General features: G+C 45.5%; 2 protein-coding genes across 8 annotated transcripts in view; one reads left to right on the forward strand and one right to left on the reverse strand.

Annotated features, from left to right (window-relative positions):
* DSTN (destrin, actin depolymerizing factor) overlaps positions 1–11,429 on the forward strand; it is a 39,146-nt gene extending 27,717 nt beyond the window's left edge. For both annotated transcript variants that reach the window (XM_009233321.4, XM_009233322.4), the window contains exons 2-4: positions 3,885–4,192; positions 7,737–7,813; positions 10,215–11,429. In XM_009233321.4, coding sequence (XP_009231596.1) covers positions 3,885–4,192; positions 7,737–7,813; positions 10,215–10,324 — 495 coding nt within the window. In that variant the 3' untranslated portion in view covers positions 10,325–11,429. The remainder of the gene's footprint in view (positions 1–3,884; positions 4,193–7,736; positions 7,814–10,214) is intronic.
* Positions 11,430–16,851: 5,422 nt separating this feature from the next.
* The window catches only part of RRBP1 (ribosome binding protein 1), a 68,865-nt gene continuing 66,313 nt past the window's right edge, over positions 16,852–19,403 (reverse strand). For 3 of the 6 annotated variants that reach the window (XM_063720589.1, XM_063720588.1, XM_063720586.1), the window contains 4 exons: positions 19,032–19,115; positions 18,543–18,641; positions 17,854–17,997; positions 16,852–17,397 (listed from right to left, as the gene is read on the reverse strand). In XM_063720589.1, coding sequence (XP_063576659.1) covers positions 17,359–17,397; positions 17,854–17,997; positions 18,543–18,641; positions 19,032–19,115 — 366 coding nt within the window. In that variant the 3' untranslated portion in view covers positions 16,852–17,358. Of the gene's footprint in view, positions 18,004–18,542; positions 18,642–19,031; positions 19,116–19,403 lie in introns of all 6 variants that reach the window. The other 3 variants (XM_054541600.2, XM_054541598.2, XM_063720587.1) reach the window with 3 other exon arrangements.

Consider the following 19,403-nt stretch of genomic DNA (forward strand, 5'->3'; position numbering starts at 1 on the left):
TTTGTTTTTGATTACTAGTACATCATTGATTTAATTTACAAATCAGAATTTAGAATGTTTGAGATGCTTAGATGTTGATTGATGTATTTAAAGATTGGTTGATTGAATATAAGGCTTTAGATGTTGCCTTCATGCTTTTAGAAATTGCTTGTTGGGTCAAATGTGACTTCAACATTATGGACTAGGGAGTTAGAGGGATTGGGGTCTGTTTCTAGTTCTTCAGTTTTTGTTGCTTTGAACATTTTATTCATCTGTTGCAAAATGAAGATTCTTAACTTGCTTAACATAAGATATGTTGTAAAGATCAGAAATATGCTACTCCTAAAGCAGTAAAAGGTTTAGGAAAAGTGCTTTTTAAAATTAGGAATGTGATAATATTGTGTACTTATGAGTTTTCTAGTCCTAATTTTCTGTTTCTGCCACTTTATTAGAGTGAATGTTCATTTATGAACAGAAAATGTGGAGTAGATGGCATTGGAGTATGTTATTTAGAGATCTTTAATGAATGAGATGATGAAATAGCCCAGTTACCTTAATATTAAGTAAATGCTAGGATCTTAGTGTATCTTTCTCCCAGAATTCTTGCATGCGTTTTAAAGTGACAACTTTGTTTGTATAAATTTATGGGGGTACAAGTGTAATTTTGCTACATGCATGGATGGTAGCAGTGAAGCCAGATCTTTTAGGGTATCCATCACCCAAATAACATACATTCTACCCATTAATTAATTTCTCATCCTCCCCCGGCCCTCCATTGTCTGTTATTTCACACTCTGTCCAGATGTACACATTATTTAGTTCCTATTTATAAGTGAGAACACATAGTATTTGTCGTAACAACTTTATTGAGGTATAATTCACATACCACAAAGTACAGTTCAATTCAGTGGTTTTTCAGTATATTCACAGTTGTGTATGCATCACTCATGTCAACTTCCAGAACATTTTCATTACTTCAAAAAGGAACCCCATACTCATTAGCAGTCACTCCCCATTCCCCTTTTTTCTCAAAGATTCTCCTGGAAACCACTAATCTACCTTACGTCTGTTGATTTTACCCAGTTTGAACATTGCATATAAATAGAATCATGCAATAGGTGCCCTTTTCTGTCTGGCTTCTTTCACTTAGCACAGTGTTTGTCAAGGTTCATCCTTGTTGTAGCATGTATCAATACCTCATTTGTTAATGGCCAAGAAATATTCCATTGTGTGGATATACTACATCTTAAAAATCTATTCATCACTAAATGGACTTTAGGATTGTTTTCACTTTTGGTCTATTTTGAATAATGTTGCTATGAACATTTGTGTGCAGGTGTTGGTATGGACACATTTTCATTTCTCTCAAGTATATATACCTAAGAGTGGAATTCCTAGGTCAGGTGTTAACTTTAACTTTTTGAGGAACTGCCAAACTGTTTGCCAAAGCGACTGTACCATTTTACAGTTCTACAGTAGCATATCAGGGTTCCAAGTTCTCCATGGCCCCACAAACATTTGTTATTGTCCATCTTTTTTATTTTAGCCCTCCTAGTGGGTGACTCATTATGGTTTTGAAGTGAAGAGGTATCTCATTATGGTTTTGATTTGCTTTTCCCTAATCACTATTGATGTTGAGCATTTTTTCCATGTCCTTATTAACCATTTATACATCTTTGGAGAACTGTCTATTTAAATCCTTTAAAACTGTTTTTTAATTGAAGCATTTGCCTTTTTTTATAATTGAGTTGTAAGGGTTCTTTATTCTGACAAGTTCTTGTAGGATTTTCGGATGTTTTCTCTCATTCTGTTGGTTATCTTCATCTTATGTGCATTTTTATTTCTTAAATGATTTGACATTTGGGTATCATTAATATTTTTCCATTGTTTAGTATTTAAATTCTATTGCTTATGATTCATTTTTCCCTTTTTATTAAAAAAATTTTAGAGGCACGGTCTCCCTGTGTTGCCCACACTGGTCTCAAACACCTGAACTCAAGTGATCTTCCTGCCCTCTCCCTCTAAAGTGCTGAGACTACAGGCATAGCCACTACCCAGCCTAAAGATACCATTCTTGACTCAAAGCATGGTTTTACACAAATTGACCATATGACCCAACAATTCCACTCCTAGTTTTCTACCCAAGAGAATTAAAAACATGTCCACACAAAACCTTGTACATGAGTGTTTATAGCAGTGTTAATAGTCAAAAAGTGGAAACAACCCAAATGTCTATCAACTGATGAATAGATAAGGAAAATGTGGGATATCCAAACAATGGAACATTATTCAACAGTAAAAAGAATGAAGTAACCAGGCACTTTGTCATGCACCTGCAGCCCTGGCTATCTGGGAGGCCAAGGCAGGAGGACTGCCCAATTTTAGGAGTTCAAGGCTGTAGTGTGTTATGATTATTCCTGTTAATAGCCACTAGGCTCCAGCCTGGGCAACATAACGAGACCCCCATCTCTCATGCACCCCATCCTGCATCACGGCTGAACATTCCAGATACTTCACAGCTCCCAACTGCTTAGCCAGGGAAGGGCCTTGCTGAGGAGTCATTGGCACTCGGCTCTACTCCTTCAGCTTCTTCACTGTCTCACGGTCATTCCACAGGTCCCTTTTGGTGCCTACCAGCATAACAGATACATTGAGGCAATGATGGGAGACCTCTGGGTACCACTTATGCCTCACATTGGCATAAGAGGATGGGTTGCCAATGGAAAAACAAATGACAAAGATATTGGTCTGGGAATAGGAGAATAGTCGCAGTTGGTCATATTTCTCCTCTTGGCCAGTGGTGTCCCACAGGTTCAGGCTGATGATTTGGCCACCCACAGATGTCTGGGTGCTGTAGTTGTCAAAGACATTGGGCATATACTCCTTAGGAAAGGCATTTGTTGTATAACTGATGGGGAGGCAGGCTTTGCCTACAGCCACATCTCCCACAATCACACATGTGATTGTCTACATTCTTCCCTTAGTCTGATCATCCTCCAGTGCTGTTCAACCATGACTGGCAGAGCCTCCTGGGCATCTCTTGTTGGGCTTTATAATTCTTGCTTTAGAAAAGCTAACATGCAAAACAAAGTAGTTAATGAGGCATTAAAAATTATGGATATAATAAAGTTAATGTAAATAGCACATTCCTCAAGATGAAAAAATTAAAAACTGGTTTAAGATCTTGTGCTATCAAGATTTTGTTTAACTGTCCTTTAGCCCAGAATAGCAAGTATAACATAGTGAAAGTTTATTTTTCTGGTCAGTATAATCCCTAATTAAGCTACCCTCTTTATTATAGCAGTAGACATATTCTTATTTATTCTAATCTTAGTTTAAAATTTGGAATTTTTAAGTGAAATTTTAATGGAAAGTGACTAATACTGAATATTGATCACATAATTTTGAAATGTGAGTAGAGCAAAGACCTCTTAATAAATCTTTTTTTTTATTAGAGAAAGGGATGCTGTAGGGATGAAAATTTCCCAGTCTAGCAGCTATGACCAGCTACTGTGTATTACAAAAGGAATTTTAGGTATCATGAATATACAGACTGGGAAGATGATCTATCTGCCTGTGGTCAAGGCTCTAAGCAGCCTGTGTAAGAAGAAAATAACCCAGCACCTTAGGAAACACTTCTTTTAAGGTTCTAGGGTAGGAGAGGCTGCTATAGTTGAATGTTGCCTTACCCCTGTGCAGTAGTGAGGAATGACATATATTTGTGATCTTTTAAAAAGTTTGATGTCTAAAATTAGTAGTGATTACAGCTCAAATTTCTAGTTTTTTAATTAGATGATATACCTTTAAAATGTTAAATATATGCCAATCTATAAGCAGAATTTATTATTTTATGTTTGGCACAATAAAAATTGTAAGTCTTTTTCTCATGTGTTTTCTCATCATAGGCCTCAGGAGTGCAAGTAGCTGATGAAGTATGTCGCATTTTTTATGACATGAAAGTTCGTAAATGCTCCACACCAGAAGAAATCAAGAAAAGAAAGAAGGCTGTCATTTTTTGTCTCAGTGCAGACAAAAAGTGCATCATTGTAGAAGAAGGCAAAGAGATCTTGGTTGGAGATGTTGGTGTAACCATAACTGATCCTTTCAAGCATTTTGTGGGAATGCTTCCTGAAAAAGATTGTCGCTATGCTTTGTATGATGCAAGCTTTGAAACAAAAGAATCCAGAAAAGAGGAGTTGATGTTTTTTTTGTGGTAAGCATGTTAGAAATATTGAGCCTCTGTAAAACTCATTTTGTTAGCACTCGGGAAAACCAGTTCCAGCACCAAAGTAATTTTTTCAAACTATTGAAAAAATTCCAGCACCAAAGTTTTTATTCAAACTATTTGCAGTTGTTGTCATTTAATTTTTATTTACAGGTTTCATAATGTTACCAGGGCTGATGTTTATGGGACCAAAACTAAATTTTGACTATTTTCTATCTGCTTGTTATGTGACTCTCAGTAATTGTTTTTGTTTTTTGTTTTTTTTTTTTAATGGGGAAAGGACAGGAGGCATCCTCTGAATGTACTGCTTTATTATAAGCTTAAAATTTCCTAGTTCTTTTAACTTTCTTACTTATAAGCCAAAACCCTACTTTTCCAACGAGCCATGCCAGGAACCAGCCTTCTACTCTTTTAAATTACACCCCTTACTTGTGCCTCTGTGGTCTGCTACTTTTGAAGAAATTGGTACCATTCCCTCCCTGCTATAATTTGCTCTACAATTGCACTGTTTAGTAGTGTAGTCACTAGCCACATGTGGCTATTTAAATTATTTAAAATCAAAAATTCCATTTGTTAGCTGAATGAATTACCACATTTCAAATGCTCAGCAGCCACATCTGACTAGTGGCCACCTTATTGAGTAGCACAGATACAGAACATTTCCATCATTGCAGAAAACTCTGTTGGGCAGGGTTACTCTAGATAGTGAAACAGTGCTATAAAGTTATTTTTATGGCCTTTTTCTTGAAATGTTGTTTAGTTATTCTGGTCTTTTCAGGCAAGTCGGTATTTGAGATGAAGCTTTAGAAAAAAGTTACACCTGGATCCTTCATTTATTTAATATTATACTGCATTCCTTGATATGGCCAAGAGTAGAATTCTTTAGTTTCCAAGGGGAGGGAGAAATGGTACCACCACCTGATTTTTTTGTCTTTTTTTAGAGGGGCAAGGATTCTCTTGATACTTTGGCCTGAGTCAGGGCAAGGCAGGGAGGGACTTAGCTTTTAGCTGTGTGCCATCAATAGCTTGGAGTATAAGGGATATAGGAGTAGGAGATGCAGAGGATTGTGGTTTAAAAAGGAAGATAACTCGAGGTCACACCTCACTTCTATTTCAGTAAGCTTTTACTGCACTTGATTAAACCAAGTTGCTGTGAGGAATGCAAATATGAGGTCAGGGTGCACGTATTCAGGCAGCTTAGAGTCCATTGAGGCTGGTACATAAGACTGAAAATTAACAAGGATTTGAAGGAAGGTGCATTTATTGAACTTTATTTCTACAACACGCCAGCTATTGTGTTAGGGCCTGGGAAAACAGCTGTGAATAAAACAGGTTAAGTCCCTGCTCTTCTGGCATTCACAGCTGAGTGGCAGATAGGCCAGCTAATGGTTTAGACTTTTAAATTGGTCGGTATTTCCTTAATTTGCAGGTATTTTTTCTGCTTTTTATGTATTTTCTAATTACGAAAAGTATACAGTCTTATTTTTTAAAATGTGGAAAATAATAGAAGAAAAGGAAATTTAGTGTTAGTGCAGTGGTTTATTTTGCACTATTACACTATTACTTAAGAAAAGGTAGAACTTTATTAAAGGCATTTTCTGTAACAAGCTCCGCCCAGGGCCCAGGGAGCAGCTCTTAAAGTAGTTTAACAATTTGGTTAGAATAAAATCAGAACAGCTGATGCTTTTTTATGTTTCTGACCTATTTTCCTAAGAAAAGTACCTACTCTGCTGGGCGCAGTGACTCATGCCTGTAATCTCAGCACTATGGGAGGTGGAGGTGGGCAGATCACGAGGTCAAGAGATCGAGACCATCCTGGCCAACCAACATGGTTGGTGAAACCCCATCTCTACTAAAATTAACTGGGCGTAGTGGCACATGCCTGCAGTCCCAGCTACTCGGGAGGCTGAGGCAGGAGAATCGCTTGAACCTGGGAGGCAGAGGTTGCCGTGAGCCAAGATTGCGCCACTGCACTCCAGCCCGGGTGAAAGAGCGAGACTCCGTCTCAAAAAAAAAAAAAAGTACCCACCCTGTAGCTCAAACATCTGCCACTCCTGAGGTAGTGATGGCTTTGCTTCCTTCACTGGACCTTAGGATTGGGAGGAATAAGCCTCTGAGAGACAGACTGCCCTTTTTCCCAAGAATGGAATCTCTGCTTACTAGGGTAAGGGGTACACTAGGTGAGGTCCACATGCTAGTGCTCATGGCTGTTGAATGTCCTGGAAATATGGCAGCTAAATGGAATTATTAAATGCTCAGAAGTATTTAGCTATACAGTAATATCTTAATGACCTCCAGTAGGCTCGTGGAAACTACAACTTTAAGCAAAACAACATACACCAGGTCCTCAAATAACGTCATTTCTTTCAATGTAGTTTTGTTATAACATTGAGAAAAAAAATACTGGTTTTGGTATATGTCATTTTGTTTTAAGTCACAGTCTCCAAGAACCGATTGACAATGTTAAGTGTGGACTTACTGTACTGCTTCTTCTCTGTGATATTTTAGCAGTGTGGCATGGAGGTGGGCCTATGGGTTCGCGTACAGAGGAAAGAAGGACTCATGTGCAAGCAGTCTGAGTGGGACGGGTTTCTGTCCATTACTAATCATACTTATTCTTCAGTGTTGCTGCTGAAGGTGTTGTGACGCATATGCTGTGCTTCTCATACGCTTCCCTTCAAGAGGGAGAACGTGCTCAAATTTTATAAATATAAAAAGTTAGTAATAATATTGACAGTGAAGACATAATTATTGGTGAGTTGCCATTTAGAAATCTTTAGAATCATGAGATTATACAAGTGGATTTAATATTTTTTTCCAGAGAATTATTGAAACGTGGATGCCCGGATCTATAATTAAACATGTATTGTTATGTTAGACTAAGAAAACAAGTACCTGTGGGATCAAAACCTGCTATTGGAATAGATGAAGGGACTAGGGAAGTCTAAGAAAAGGACTTTTATTTGAAATTTATTCTTTTTTTTCCTTTTTTTAAACATTTTGATTTGTTCTTTTTTTAGAAAACAATCTGAAGCAAAGGTGTCAAAATATTAGCATTTAATTCTGAGTCACACGTACTTACAGATTATTCTCTGTACTTTTATGTATTTTAAAACTTTTCCAACTAGAAAAACTGTCAAAAGCCTTGTGTAAATATTAGCCTGAATCCAATCCTTTATTAATAATAATGAAAAATATTCTGAAGAAAAAGAATTGGATTATACAGTGAAGTACTCAGTGTTGGTTCTTTCATTATGGCCACTGTAATCTGATTTTTAATTGGTAATTGTCTTTTGCCACCAGTGGTTCTCTTCTTTTTTTTCCCACCCTGGTCAACCTGAGTGATTCTACATACACCTATCTGTAGCATTTCCTCTCTGAGCTGCTGGGGAGGTAGAAAAAATGTGCAGTTAAGAAAAAATATCTCAGGAGAGTCTGAGGATTCTCCCCTTGACACAAGCAAATGTTTAACAAGTTGCAAGTTGTACTTTCTCTAAACCACTTTTTTCATTTTTGGCATCTTTCTATCTAGGGCACCAGAACTAGCACCTCTGAAAAGTAAAATGATCTATGCAAGCTCCAAGGATGCAATTAAAAAGAAATTTCAAGGTATGTTCTAGATGACCTCTGAATATGTAGAGGTATGGTGAACACTCAGAATGGGGCAGCACCTTTTCTGAGAAGCACCTTTTTTTTTTGCAGAGCTTCGGGCACAAGAGAGAAGTGTTACTTGTTTTGAGAAAAGCAGAAGACTGAATTTGGCTTTCCATGTATCTTCTGCTTTGTGCTGGTTGCTCTGGGTCTGCCCAGCCTGTGCTTAATAACTCTACCCTTGACATTGTCTATATATATCGTTTATTCAGGCTGGTTTTAAACTAGTTTGAGGTGCTACCAGTTTTCTCATGTAGGAGGTGGAGACTGATTGTTTAACATTGGACATAATAGTAAATTTGCTCTTGCCTTTGAATGTAGTTGTTATGATAAAGTTGCAAAAAGGAAATGTACCTAAATGAGAAAGGATGCTCTTTTCTCCAGCTTTACTGTTGAATGGCATGATTTTAGGTAATTAATTCATCTGTGTCCCAAGGAAAGTGCACCCACTCCTGAGCTGGTCAGTTGTATTTGACTTGCCACTGGGTGACTGGGATCCTGATGAGATGGCCTGGCCAGACTTCAGCCAGGAGAAAATGTTGGTATGATGGAAAGAACGTGCATGGGGCAAGTGCCCAAAGGCCTGCACTGAGGGCGAAGCCTGTCTAACTGCTGTGTGGCCTTGGCCAGAACTGCTTAATCTCCATGGGCCTTGATTCTCTCAGCTGTAGAAGGGGAGACTTGGTCTCATGTGTGAGTTTTAGTTTGAGAGTTTGCCCTGCCACCTTCCTGCCATGGCTATTTCCAAACAGCTGAGTGAGCCAAGGTCACAAGGGCTTGGCCTGATGTTGATTTTGTTTTGTTTGTTTTACTGTCACTGGTTTTTATATTTTCATGGTAGAACAGGTTTGCCCTAGCCTATTTTACTTAGTTCAGAAAAAAAAAATCTTGCTTCCTTTCCCGAGCCTTGCTGCTGCATAGTTTATTGCCGGGTGAGATTCTTCGTGCATTTGATTTGATGTTTGGCACCCCCCAGAAGTGTGTCACTGGGTTGCTAACTGACACTTTTAAATCCTTTAGCTTCAACACTTTCCCAGCCCAACCAAAAGGTTCACAGTGGATTCCTTATTATCTTTATTCTGCATTGCCTTTCAGTAAAGGGAATTGCTTTGCACACTTGATTTGGTAATACTAAAAGATAGTGACCGGCCGGGTGTGATGGCTCATGCCTGTAATCCCAGCACTTTGGGAGGCCAAGACAGGTGTGGATCACCTGAGGTCAGGAGTTCGAGACCAGCCTGACCAACATGGTGAAACCCTGTCTCTACTAAAAATACAAAAAAAAAATTAGCCGGGCGTGGTGGCACGTGCCTGTAATCCCAGCTGAGAGGCTGAGGCAGGAAGAATGCTTGAACCCAAGAGGCAGAGGTTGCAGTGAGCTGAGATCGCACCATTGCACTCCAGCCAGGACAACAAGAGCAAAACTCTGTCTCAAAAAAAAAAAAAAGATAGTGACCATGCTGCCTTTTTTCTAATGAAAGCATCCACTGGCTTTCTCAGATCAGTCCTGAGTAGTTCAAAAGCTGACCTGCTGTGCTTTCAGCAGCTTGAGAAATAATGGTCTTTAAATGATGGGAATAACCATGCAGCTATTTAAAAGACAGTGGCCATTTACAGAGAAGCTACTCTATGTAATCCATAATTGAGCTTGTTTTTGCATTGTGGTAGTGTAATTGTTCTAAGAAAGCAATCAGTGACATATTTCACATAGTTTTCATTGTGATCGATTTCATAAATGTGTGGTGTTAATACCATTGGAGAGCCAGCTGTTTACTTTCCAATACAGTTGACAAAATCAACTGTGCAATCAAAAATCATTTGTATTTTTATGTTTTAGAAACCAAGAAAATTTTTTTACTAGACCTGCCTTTTAGCTTTTTAGCAAAGTACAACATATCTTTAGAAAAGTGTATGTCACAAATTATTGTAGAATGTGTTGAATTTTTCAGAGTGAACATAATGGTTATTTCTTAATCTAATGACCAGCACCCCAGAAGCCTCCGTGGTGCTGTTCCTTTCAATTCATAGCACTTCTGCCTGCCCCTTCCTCCTCAAGGTAGCCAGCACCCTGGCTTCTAACAGCGTAAGTTAGCGTGGGCTGATTTTGTATGCTATACCTATATATAATAGAATATATGCATTTTAAATCTGGATTCTTTCAGTGAATGCTGTTTGTGAGGCCCATCTATTTTGATGCATGTAGTTACAATTATTTATTCTCGTTACTGTGTAGTATTCCGTGTTTGTGTATACCCCAGTTTATCCAGATTAGAACTGGTCTTTTAAAAGTTTGGTATCTTAGAGAAAGAAGTAAACTGCTGCCATAATTCTAAATAGAAGTGTTGTTTTTCCTCTCTAGGCATAAAACATGAATGTCAAGCAAATGGACCAGAAGATCTCAATCGGGCTTGTATTGCTGAAAAGTTAGGTGGATCCTTAATTGTAGCCTTTGAAGGATGCCCTGTGTAGATTATTCAGTGCCACAAATTGAAAGCTTCCATGTTTAATGTTATCCTCTTGCTATATAAATAAAGCAAATATATTTAGGCCGGGGTCTCACTGAGGGGGAGCTGTCTTGTCGTCTTTTAGAGTAAACTAAATATTCTATAAACATATGCAAACAGCCCTAAATATATCTAAAGTCTAAAGTTTTATTGATGTGAAATTAAATTCTTACTGGCCAAATGCCTGTTTTGATGAGTTGATGTATGAAGGTTTTTGTTAAGCTCAGGATTTTAAATTACGCAGCTCACAGAACAGCACAGGCCATGTGAAGAGAATTACTACATCTTTATTAATCGCAGCATTTACTTTGTTTCTGTTGCTTAGAAAATTGCTCATAATCTGGTTATAATTTTGGTCCAAATTCTTTATTCTTCCTTGAGCTAAGCAGAATAATGGAATATAATATATCTTCATAATATAACAACACTAATACACTAATAGTAAGATTAAGTCAGGCAGTCTTCTACTTCTACCAAATGTGTAATGGAGACTGCCTCAAAATTGTGTCCACATAATCCACGCTGATCTTGCAAGGCGCTATTTCAAGCACATCATTGGAATACAGGAAGTAGCCCTGCACCTGCCGGTGAGCTCGCCATTCACTGATTGGAAGAGTGACCTGGAATCTTGGAAATCATTGTGTGTCTTCAGGAGAATGTGCAGTGTCTTGTAACAACTAATTATAATGCAAATTAGGGCTACATTGTAATCTGCTTTGTTAATGAAAATGATAAAACAATATTGACAAGCTAGGACACCTGTGGTATCTTTAATTTTATCTCCTTCAGAAGTTTGCTTCTTATGGTATAATAAAGTATGGAAGAATATTGAGTATATGTTTATTCTGGGCCTCGGAGAACTTAATTTGCTAGAGCAGTTTGTTGACTTGTGTGCAATGGGGAGAGGTACCATGATGACACTCACAGGGAGCCACTGTTCACTGACACTGGGAAGTGGTCATTGTTAATATCACGGGTGTAACACTTTGAACAATATAGAGATGCACAAACGGTTGAACTTAGAAGTAGCAGTATTGGCTTTATGTAATAAAGGAAGCATTTTTGACTTACCTCTTGTGTAATTTTCATGTGTGAATTGGGAATACAGGATTTTGCCTTCCATATGGGGTAAGTCATTGAGGTTTGAGTATTTCCAATAATTAAGAGTTAAGGCTGGCTGAGTGTGGTGGCTCACTCCTGTAATCCCAGCATTTTAGGAGGCCGAGGCAAGAGGATAGTTTGAGGCCATGAGTTTGACAATCAGCGTGGGCAACATAGTGGGATCTCATCTACTAAAAATAAACAAAATTAGCCGGGTGTGGTGGTGCATGTCAGTAGTCCCAGCTACTTTGGATGCTGAGGTGGGAGGATCACTTGAGCCCAGGAGGTGAGCTGAGATGGTGCCACTCTACTCCAGCCTGGATGACAGAGCAAGACCTTGTCTCAAAAAAAAAAAAAAAGTCACAACTCCCTCTGGTGAATAAGAAAGTTGGTGTAAAAGTTGGGAACTTTTTCAATGTTTATTACACTATAAGTGTAATAAATATTATACAAAATTATAAATTCACATTTAAAATTTAGAAAATAGAGGAAAGGGAAATTACATTGTCCTTCCACACACCATCTCATGGTTAGCATTTTGATACACAGCTGTGCATTATTACATGTCAAAGACTGCATATACTCTGGTGGTCCCATACAATTATAATGTATTTTCTACTGTAATTACATACACAAATACCATTGTGTTACAGTTGCCGACAGTATTCAGTATAGTAACATGCTGTCCAGGTTTGTAGTCTAGGAGTAATAGGCTCTACCATACAGCCTAGGTGTGTAGTAGGCTATGCCATCTACGTTTGTTTAAGTGTAGTCTAGGGTGGGGAACATTTTAATGTTGATCCATGTGCCAGGTTTTTGTGAGACAAGGTTATGCTTTAATCAAAATATTTTGGAATTGTCTAGAAAATAGTGCTGGCTGCTTGTCATTCATCCTGAATTTCTTGTTTCTTTACTGTGTAGCAATGCTTTTAGTGTGGGTTTTTTTTTGAGACAGGGTCTCACTCTTTCCCCCAGGCTAGAGTGCAGTGATGCAATCATAACTCACTGCATCCTTGAACTCTTGGGCTCCAGCAAGCCTCCTGCCTTAGCCTCCTAAAGTGCTGTGTTACAGGTGTGAGCCACTGTGTCCTCTAGTGATTGTGATTAACAGGCCTCCAGGGAAGTGCCATAAACCCAAGACTGCCGTACTCAAAAGTCAGCCATGTAGGTAAAGCACGATATTTGGTCAAGGAGTTTTAGAAGGAGGAAATTTTTCCTGTGGTGTCGGCTTAAGTGTGGCACTGTTGTGCGTGTGTGAGGTGTGTTCTGTGGGAAGGATTTCACACAGTATAAAGGGATGTGATGTAAGCATCTGGAACTCATTCCAGAAATTGAATAAAATGCTAGTAGTTAGTCTCTAGGGGAACTTTTGAGAAAGTCTTAGTGGATTCCTGAGGCCCAAGAATTGTGCTAACAAGCACTCAGGGCGATTCTGGTACATAATTAAGGTTCAGACCTCAGCTGATTGGTCTGCTGTTGGTCAGGAACAAAACTGCAAGTATACTGTTTCCAGAAAATACGTTTACCTCTTCACAAATGCTAACACACTGCAAAAATATATTTGTGGAAAGCTGACTTAGTCTCATCTAGCGGTTACTCTCGCCCTGACAAAGCAGCAAATAAAGCCATTGCTAACAGAATTCAATCAGAGCTTGACTGTGAAGTTATCTCAGATAATACTACTCTGTAAAAACAGTGGACACAGTGACTTGGATAATAGGTTTGGTTTGGTGGTTTCCTTTCTGCAGAGTACAGGCTGCTGCAGGCACAGCAAGTGCAACTTGTTTCTTGACTATAATTGCCCTTCGGACCACCAGAGACTGAATATGCCCAACATGCATCACTTCTTCGTGATTTGGGGCATTTCTGAAATTGAGAACAGGCTCTAGACTGGGTTCCAGCTGGACTGCAGCTGGGAGGGACAGTAATAGCATTATGGCTGGTGAGGGGAGTTCCAGGAGCCAGGGTTTCAGTGGAAGGCAGGCTTGAGTACCGTGTTTTGTTACTGAGGACTCTGGGTTCTGCACAGTCCCAAAAGGGCACTGGGGAAGGGACTTATGGAGCCTCTGGCCAGTACCCTCAGTAACCAGCCCAGAGGTGAAGTAACTTGCCTAAGGTTAATCGACTCACAAGTGGCAGAACTGGGACAAAAACTCAGACCTCTTGATTTCTGTTCCTGAGCTATTTCCACCACCTCAGGAGAATTCACTTCATTCCTCTTATTATAATTGGATCATCCTTCCACATTTCTAACATCTAAAATTCAAAGGTTAGACCTTGTTCAGTGCTAGGGGTGAGATTTGAAAGGGCCAAGAAGGAAAGCATTTCTTTTGGGCTCTGGGCTCTCGTCAGCCCCAGCCCTGAAGTAGGTGCAGTGATGGCATCTGTGGAGGGCATGGAGTGGCTTCTAGAACAAAACCTCGCTTTCCCCGCACCTGTCCCTCAGGCCTCACTGGCTCCCTGCCTTCACTACACCGCCTCTGTAGGTGCGGCCTGCAGGCGCAGCATTGTGGTGCCTGTGTTCCAGAATATCACATGGAGACACCTGAGGAAGCTCGTCAGGGCGCAGCTGTCTGTGAGGGGCTTCAGGTCTCGTTGTGGCGTCTATGGGCCACGTTAACCTGGAACTTCACATCTACTCTGTGGGCTCTGGTCATCTTCACCCAGCGGCCCAAACCCAGGGTCTGGCTTTGTGAAGCTGGGCCAGGGAGGAGCAGTGGTTCCTCTGTCGGGCGGCAGCTGGGTGAGTCCTGCCTCCACAGTGAACTTCATTCCAAGAACAGCACAAGCCAGTCCTCTGGTGCTGCCTGAGCTCGGCTACAGCTGCAGGACGGGGCTGTGAATGGCCAGGCCACCGACCTGTGCCACGCTGGGGAATGCCGTGGGCCTGGGGAGGGCTGCTAGCCCCTTCCGCAGGAAGTTAGTGAGGGCTGCGCCTCAGCTGGCTTCCCTGGAGCCTGACATGGAACCTGGCCTGGGACAGCTGAGGAGGCCCGGCCCACCTGAGGCAGGGCCCAGCCGTTGGCTTGGCAGACTCAGGCTCCCTCTGCCCACCTGGGAGGTACCACTGCCGGGCCTGAGGACTGCTCTGGCCCTGCTGGGGCAGGCGGGGACAACAGATGATGGGCCCTTAGAACTGGAGCTGCAGGAGAAAAGCTCCCAAGTTGCATTTTCCTGAACTCCCAGGCCAGCCGCACAGGAGTCCTACACCCTGTGCTACCTGCCTTCAGCTTCCTCCCTTCTGCATGCACAGACCCGGGGCTCCCAGCAGGTGGCCTGAGGTAGCAGGCTTTTAGCCAGAGTCCAGGAGGAGGCCGCTGCCCCTCACAACCCAGAGGCAGCAGCGTAGCGCCCCAGCATCCCTTATCTCTTTCCCCAAGGTCTCCCCTTTCCTCTGCTCAAAATGGGTAAAAATGGGTACCCTGCCCCATTCCTGTGCCTTCAGAAGGCAACAGCCCAGCATGGGGCGCTCAGTCTCACAGTGTAGCAGGTCAAGGGGGCGATTCGGTGGCAGCCCTGGCACAGGTCTGCCCGTTCCCCACACTCACCGGGGCCTACACCACTGACCTGACCTACGGCCACCCACGTGCAGAGTTCTGCCTCCTGCAGGCGGCCTCCCTCACCCAGAACCTGTGCTCCCACTCAGCCCCCTGGACCAGATGCATGGGGCGCGGATGCAGGGGGCCCAGTGGCTGTTGCGGGGCACTCAGCCCAGGGTGCTCTTCCCTGGGCTCCCCACATTCCAAAGCCCAGCCCTGCCCCACAAGCACTGACCTCCCAGGCTGCGGGGCCTAGCCACGTGTCAGAGAGGTGGGTTTGAACCTGCCCAGCCGTTAGCCTGGGGAGGTACCTTCACTTCCCTGGGGCGGGATGCACCTCACCCGGAGGACCGAGGGCTCGCTGAGTGCCAGGCACAGGGCGGGAAATGGGCAGCCATCAGGTGTCCTTGCGGGCACTTCCTGCTACTCAGTCTCCCAGCCAGAAGCCAGGATGTCAATGTCCCAAGGCCGTGGGATCCCTTCCTGCTTCACCCTCCTCTAGAGAATTCTAAAACAGGCAGGCTTGGCTCTCCCTGCTCAGAAACCTCAGTGGCTGTACTGTCTCCTCAGTCCAGCGCCCCCCAGCTTTGGTAACCTGGCTCCACAACAGGCCGTGCCTCACCCCGCCCTCCACGCCTCCACGCTGCTGCTGCCTGAGTTGCCAGCCTCCCTCACTTCACACACATCTGCTCTTCCTGGGAGCTCAGCTTAAGCCCACTTCTCCAGGGGCCTTCCCAGGACTCCCAGCACCCAGAACAGCCATGACGCACAGTGCCACACACCACAGCTGGGTGGCCCACAGGCACTTCCTGAAAGCTGACACCAGGGCTGGGCCGAGCAGTTTGAGGCTAAGCAGTTCAAGGCTGCAGGCAGAGGCCGTGGAGGGGGCTGAGGGAGGCTGCGGGGCTTCCCTAGGTCCTGAGGTTGTGAAAACCACCCGAGTCACTGCCACCACCTCAAGGGGCCATGCGCGACAGAGATCCCAGAGCAGGCCACCTGCCATGCTCATAGGCCTGTGGAGACCCTGGTTCTTGCTGTCACTGTCCCTGACAGCACCCTTCTCACAATGTCGTTCTGCAGGACCTGCCATCCAAGAGCCCAGTTTTCCCCCAGCCAAGTTCAGCCAAGCAGACCCTCTCCCAAGATTCTGAGGCTTGGCAGGGAGATTAAAGTGAACAGTCCTTGGTCAAGGCAGACCCGCCTTTCATTCCGGGCTTGGTTGGGGCCCTACTGTGACTCTGAGCCTCTGAACATCTTTGTGGACTAAGTTCCAGGTTCCTATTGTTTACACTCAAAGAGACACACTTCATGGGGCCAAAGCCCATGCTGTCAGGGGCCGCTGAGGACACTGGGTCTGAGGGTCGTGGCAAACCTAAGCTGGCTTCTGCAGGTAAAACTCCACCTCCTGAGGGCAGGCAGTGGGCTGCTCCAGCCCTGGCCCACCCTCCTGGGGTGTGGGTGTCTGTTCAAGCCCCAGCTAGGACAGAGACCCCTTGTTCATTCCCGGACCTCCATCACACAGCAGCCCAGGCCACAAGCCGCACTCACAAACCTCAGCCCCTCCGGGATGCGGGGCAGCAGTCAATGTGTCTGGCTCTCAGGTGTCGCAGGCCCTGCTCCCTTATCCTGCCCGGAGGGCACTGAGGTCTGGGAGGTGACAAGGAAAACTGCTGGGGGCCCCAGAAGCAGCGAGTCTCAGCCCCATGCTATGCAGAGCTGCAGAGCCTCTGCCTTCAAAGCAGCTGGGACCCACGCTTGCTGTCTCCCTGAGGGCGCCCCCACCCCTTGGTTCTTCATCTTGGGCCCAACAGCGGGTGGGGGAGCCCCAGCAGAAGACCAGACGAGACCAGAGCACCGGGCACCAACGTTGGTTTTAATGGCATCAACACCCAGGAGGTCGCACGTCAGTTCTGGTTGGCAATATCTAGGGGTGAGGGGCTGTGGCCTCCAGTCGGCCCCACAGCCTTCAAGAACTGGCTGCCCGGTCCCACCCGCTTCCCGCCCCGCCCCACTGAAAAAAACACGAAACGATTGCACTGACAGACAGACCCCAGAGCGCCCGGCCTCCCACACACCCACGGGGCTGTCAGAGTCAACCAGGGCTTTGGCGTCACTCGGCGGTGGCCCGGGGCTGCGCCCAGGATAGTGTTTATCAAATGTGACACAGGTTCATTTACAAACTGGGGCTCTGGAAGGTCTACCTCTGTGGCTCTAGGAGACTCTTGTCTCTCATGGCTTCTCTCGGAGCTACCGGAAGTTGGGCCTGGATAACGCTGTGTAGGTTGCTTGGTTTATTTGTAAGGAATGTGTAAGGCATTTTGGTAAGTTGAACAGTAACTTCTTTTTCCACAGAGGAGACTCAGACAGAGGTGCCCTCCTTTGAGCTGCTGCCGTCCTCCTGTGAACGAAGGCAGGTGGCGTGAGGGGGGCTGGGCCATGAGCCACAGCAGAACCACCTGCCCTCCACCCTGGGCCTTCGGTCCCTCCCTGGATTGACCCCCTCAAGCCACTCCAGTCCCTCAGAGAACAGGAGCCACAGAACCCTGGGGCTGGGGGACAGGGAGGACTTGGTGGGAGCTGAGGGGAAACCATCATCCTGCAGGGCAGGGGCTGGGGCACTGACTAAGGGGCCCACACAGGTACAAAGTGACGACCTGGGCCAGCAGGGGGATCAGACACTCGCTTCCCAGCAAGGGAACCCCAGAAGGGTGGGTGCTGGGCCAGGTGGGCTGAAGCCCTCGTTAGGAAGTCTCTGTCCCCACTACCTCTGCCCAGCTCTGCCTCCCCGGGGCTCCCGGCCCAGCACTCCCGGCAGCTCGACTCCTCCCGCCCTGCTTTGGCACCAGGCACGCACTGTCTTTTCCAGCTGTTCCTGCAGCTTCTTCACTGTGTCCTTCTCCCTTGCCAGCTGCTCCTGGGTCGTCTTCAGAAGTTCCTGCAGTTTTGTGGCGGCGCGCCCCAGGTCACTTGTTAACTTCTTCTCTTTTTCTAGTCTCTCCTGATGGTCAGAAGGTTGATGGGCGTCAGCCCTTGCACCAGCAGGAGGGCCACCCCAGCTATGCCCACAGGACCCTGATGCCAGGGGCTGGAGCCCTCTGGGGACACAAGGAAGGCAACTCCTGGTCACCCGGAGACAGGTGGTGACAACAGGGAGGAAACTGCCCAGGCTGACTGTGAGGGCTGGGTCCTGTGCTCTCAGCACTGCCAGAACTTCCTGGGGCAGTGCTGGAAGTGCCCTGTCCAAGGCAGCACAGGAGACACACCTGACTACTGAGCGCCGGACATGTGGCTGAGGAATGCACTTCACGTTCTACATGATTCACACTTCGACAGCCACCAGGACTAATGGCTGCCATGTGACCATGTGACACTGCAGGGCTAGGAGTCCCCACCCCAGCCCCGGGTAGTGACAAGGGGAACCAGTGCCGAGGGCAGGTCCGGTGGGGTCAGCTCTCCCCTTCCTGGCCCCTTTCCGAGGCCAAGAGTGGCCCCAGCCCCAGAGCAGACCCTACAGGTGTGACCCCCGCCCCAGCCCCTGCCTGCCTTCAGCTGTGAGGCCTCCTCTGTCTCTGAAGACTCCAGGGGGCCGGCTGTGCGGAGCTTCTCCAATTCTTCTTGTAACCGACATGCCGAGGTCTGAGCCTTGCCAGAGAGGGAAGTGGGGTCTGGGTGAGACATCTTATAAACGGCTGTGCTGTCAAGACCCTACCGAGCACGCCTGGGGACCAGGGCCCCCCCTCCCCCAGCAACAGCTCCATCCTGTAGCTGGAATGAGTGGGCTGGACCCACACGTTCTCACCCAGCCCCAGGCCCTCAAGGTTCCTTAGGGATGCAGACCACCCACAGGGCTCCCAAGGTGCCTCCAGCCTGTGCTCCCCCTGCCCGGGCCCCACCCACCGCTGCCCAGAAGGCCCAGGCCCAGCCCAGGTGCTGCTGGGCACAGCCGAGCGGGGCAGGGCTGACCCACTCATTCCCTGGAGACTCAGGGCCCAGGGGCTGATGGGGGCTGAGAGCCACCAGGCAGGGCCTGACCTCCTCAAACTCAGCCGTGAGCTTCTGCCGCTGTGTCTGCTCATCCTCCAGGATGGCTTCTGTCCGCTCCAGCTGCGTCTTCAGCTGTGCAAACACCGCAAACATAACCCAGCAGCCCGGTGAGGAACCCTCCAGGGGCCCAGGGATCCAGCACAGGCCCCGCTCTCTAGCTGTTTCTAGCTTCCCCTTCCCCTGCCCCAACGCTCCCCTCGCTGGGGAGAGGGCACCTCAGCCCGTGGTACAGACTTGGGTGTGGCTCAGGAACAGCTGACGGGGCCTCTGCAACCTCAGGGGCCTTTAATGAGACTCACAGGAGAAGAAAGATGCCTCCAAGCCCTGGCCCCACGACAACCCCCTTAACAGCCACACCAT

This window comes from Pongo abelii, chromosome 21 (genome assembly GCF_028885655.2).
Source record: "Pongo abelii isolate AG06213 chromosome 21, NHGRI_mPonAbe1-v2.0_pri, whole genome shotgun sequence".
Lineage (NCBI taxonomy): Eukaryota > Metazoa > Chordata > Mammalia > Primates > Hominidae > Pongo > Pongo abelii.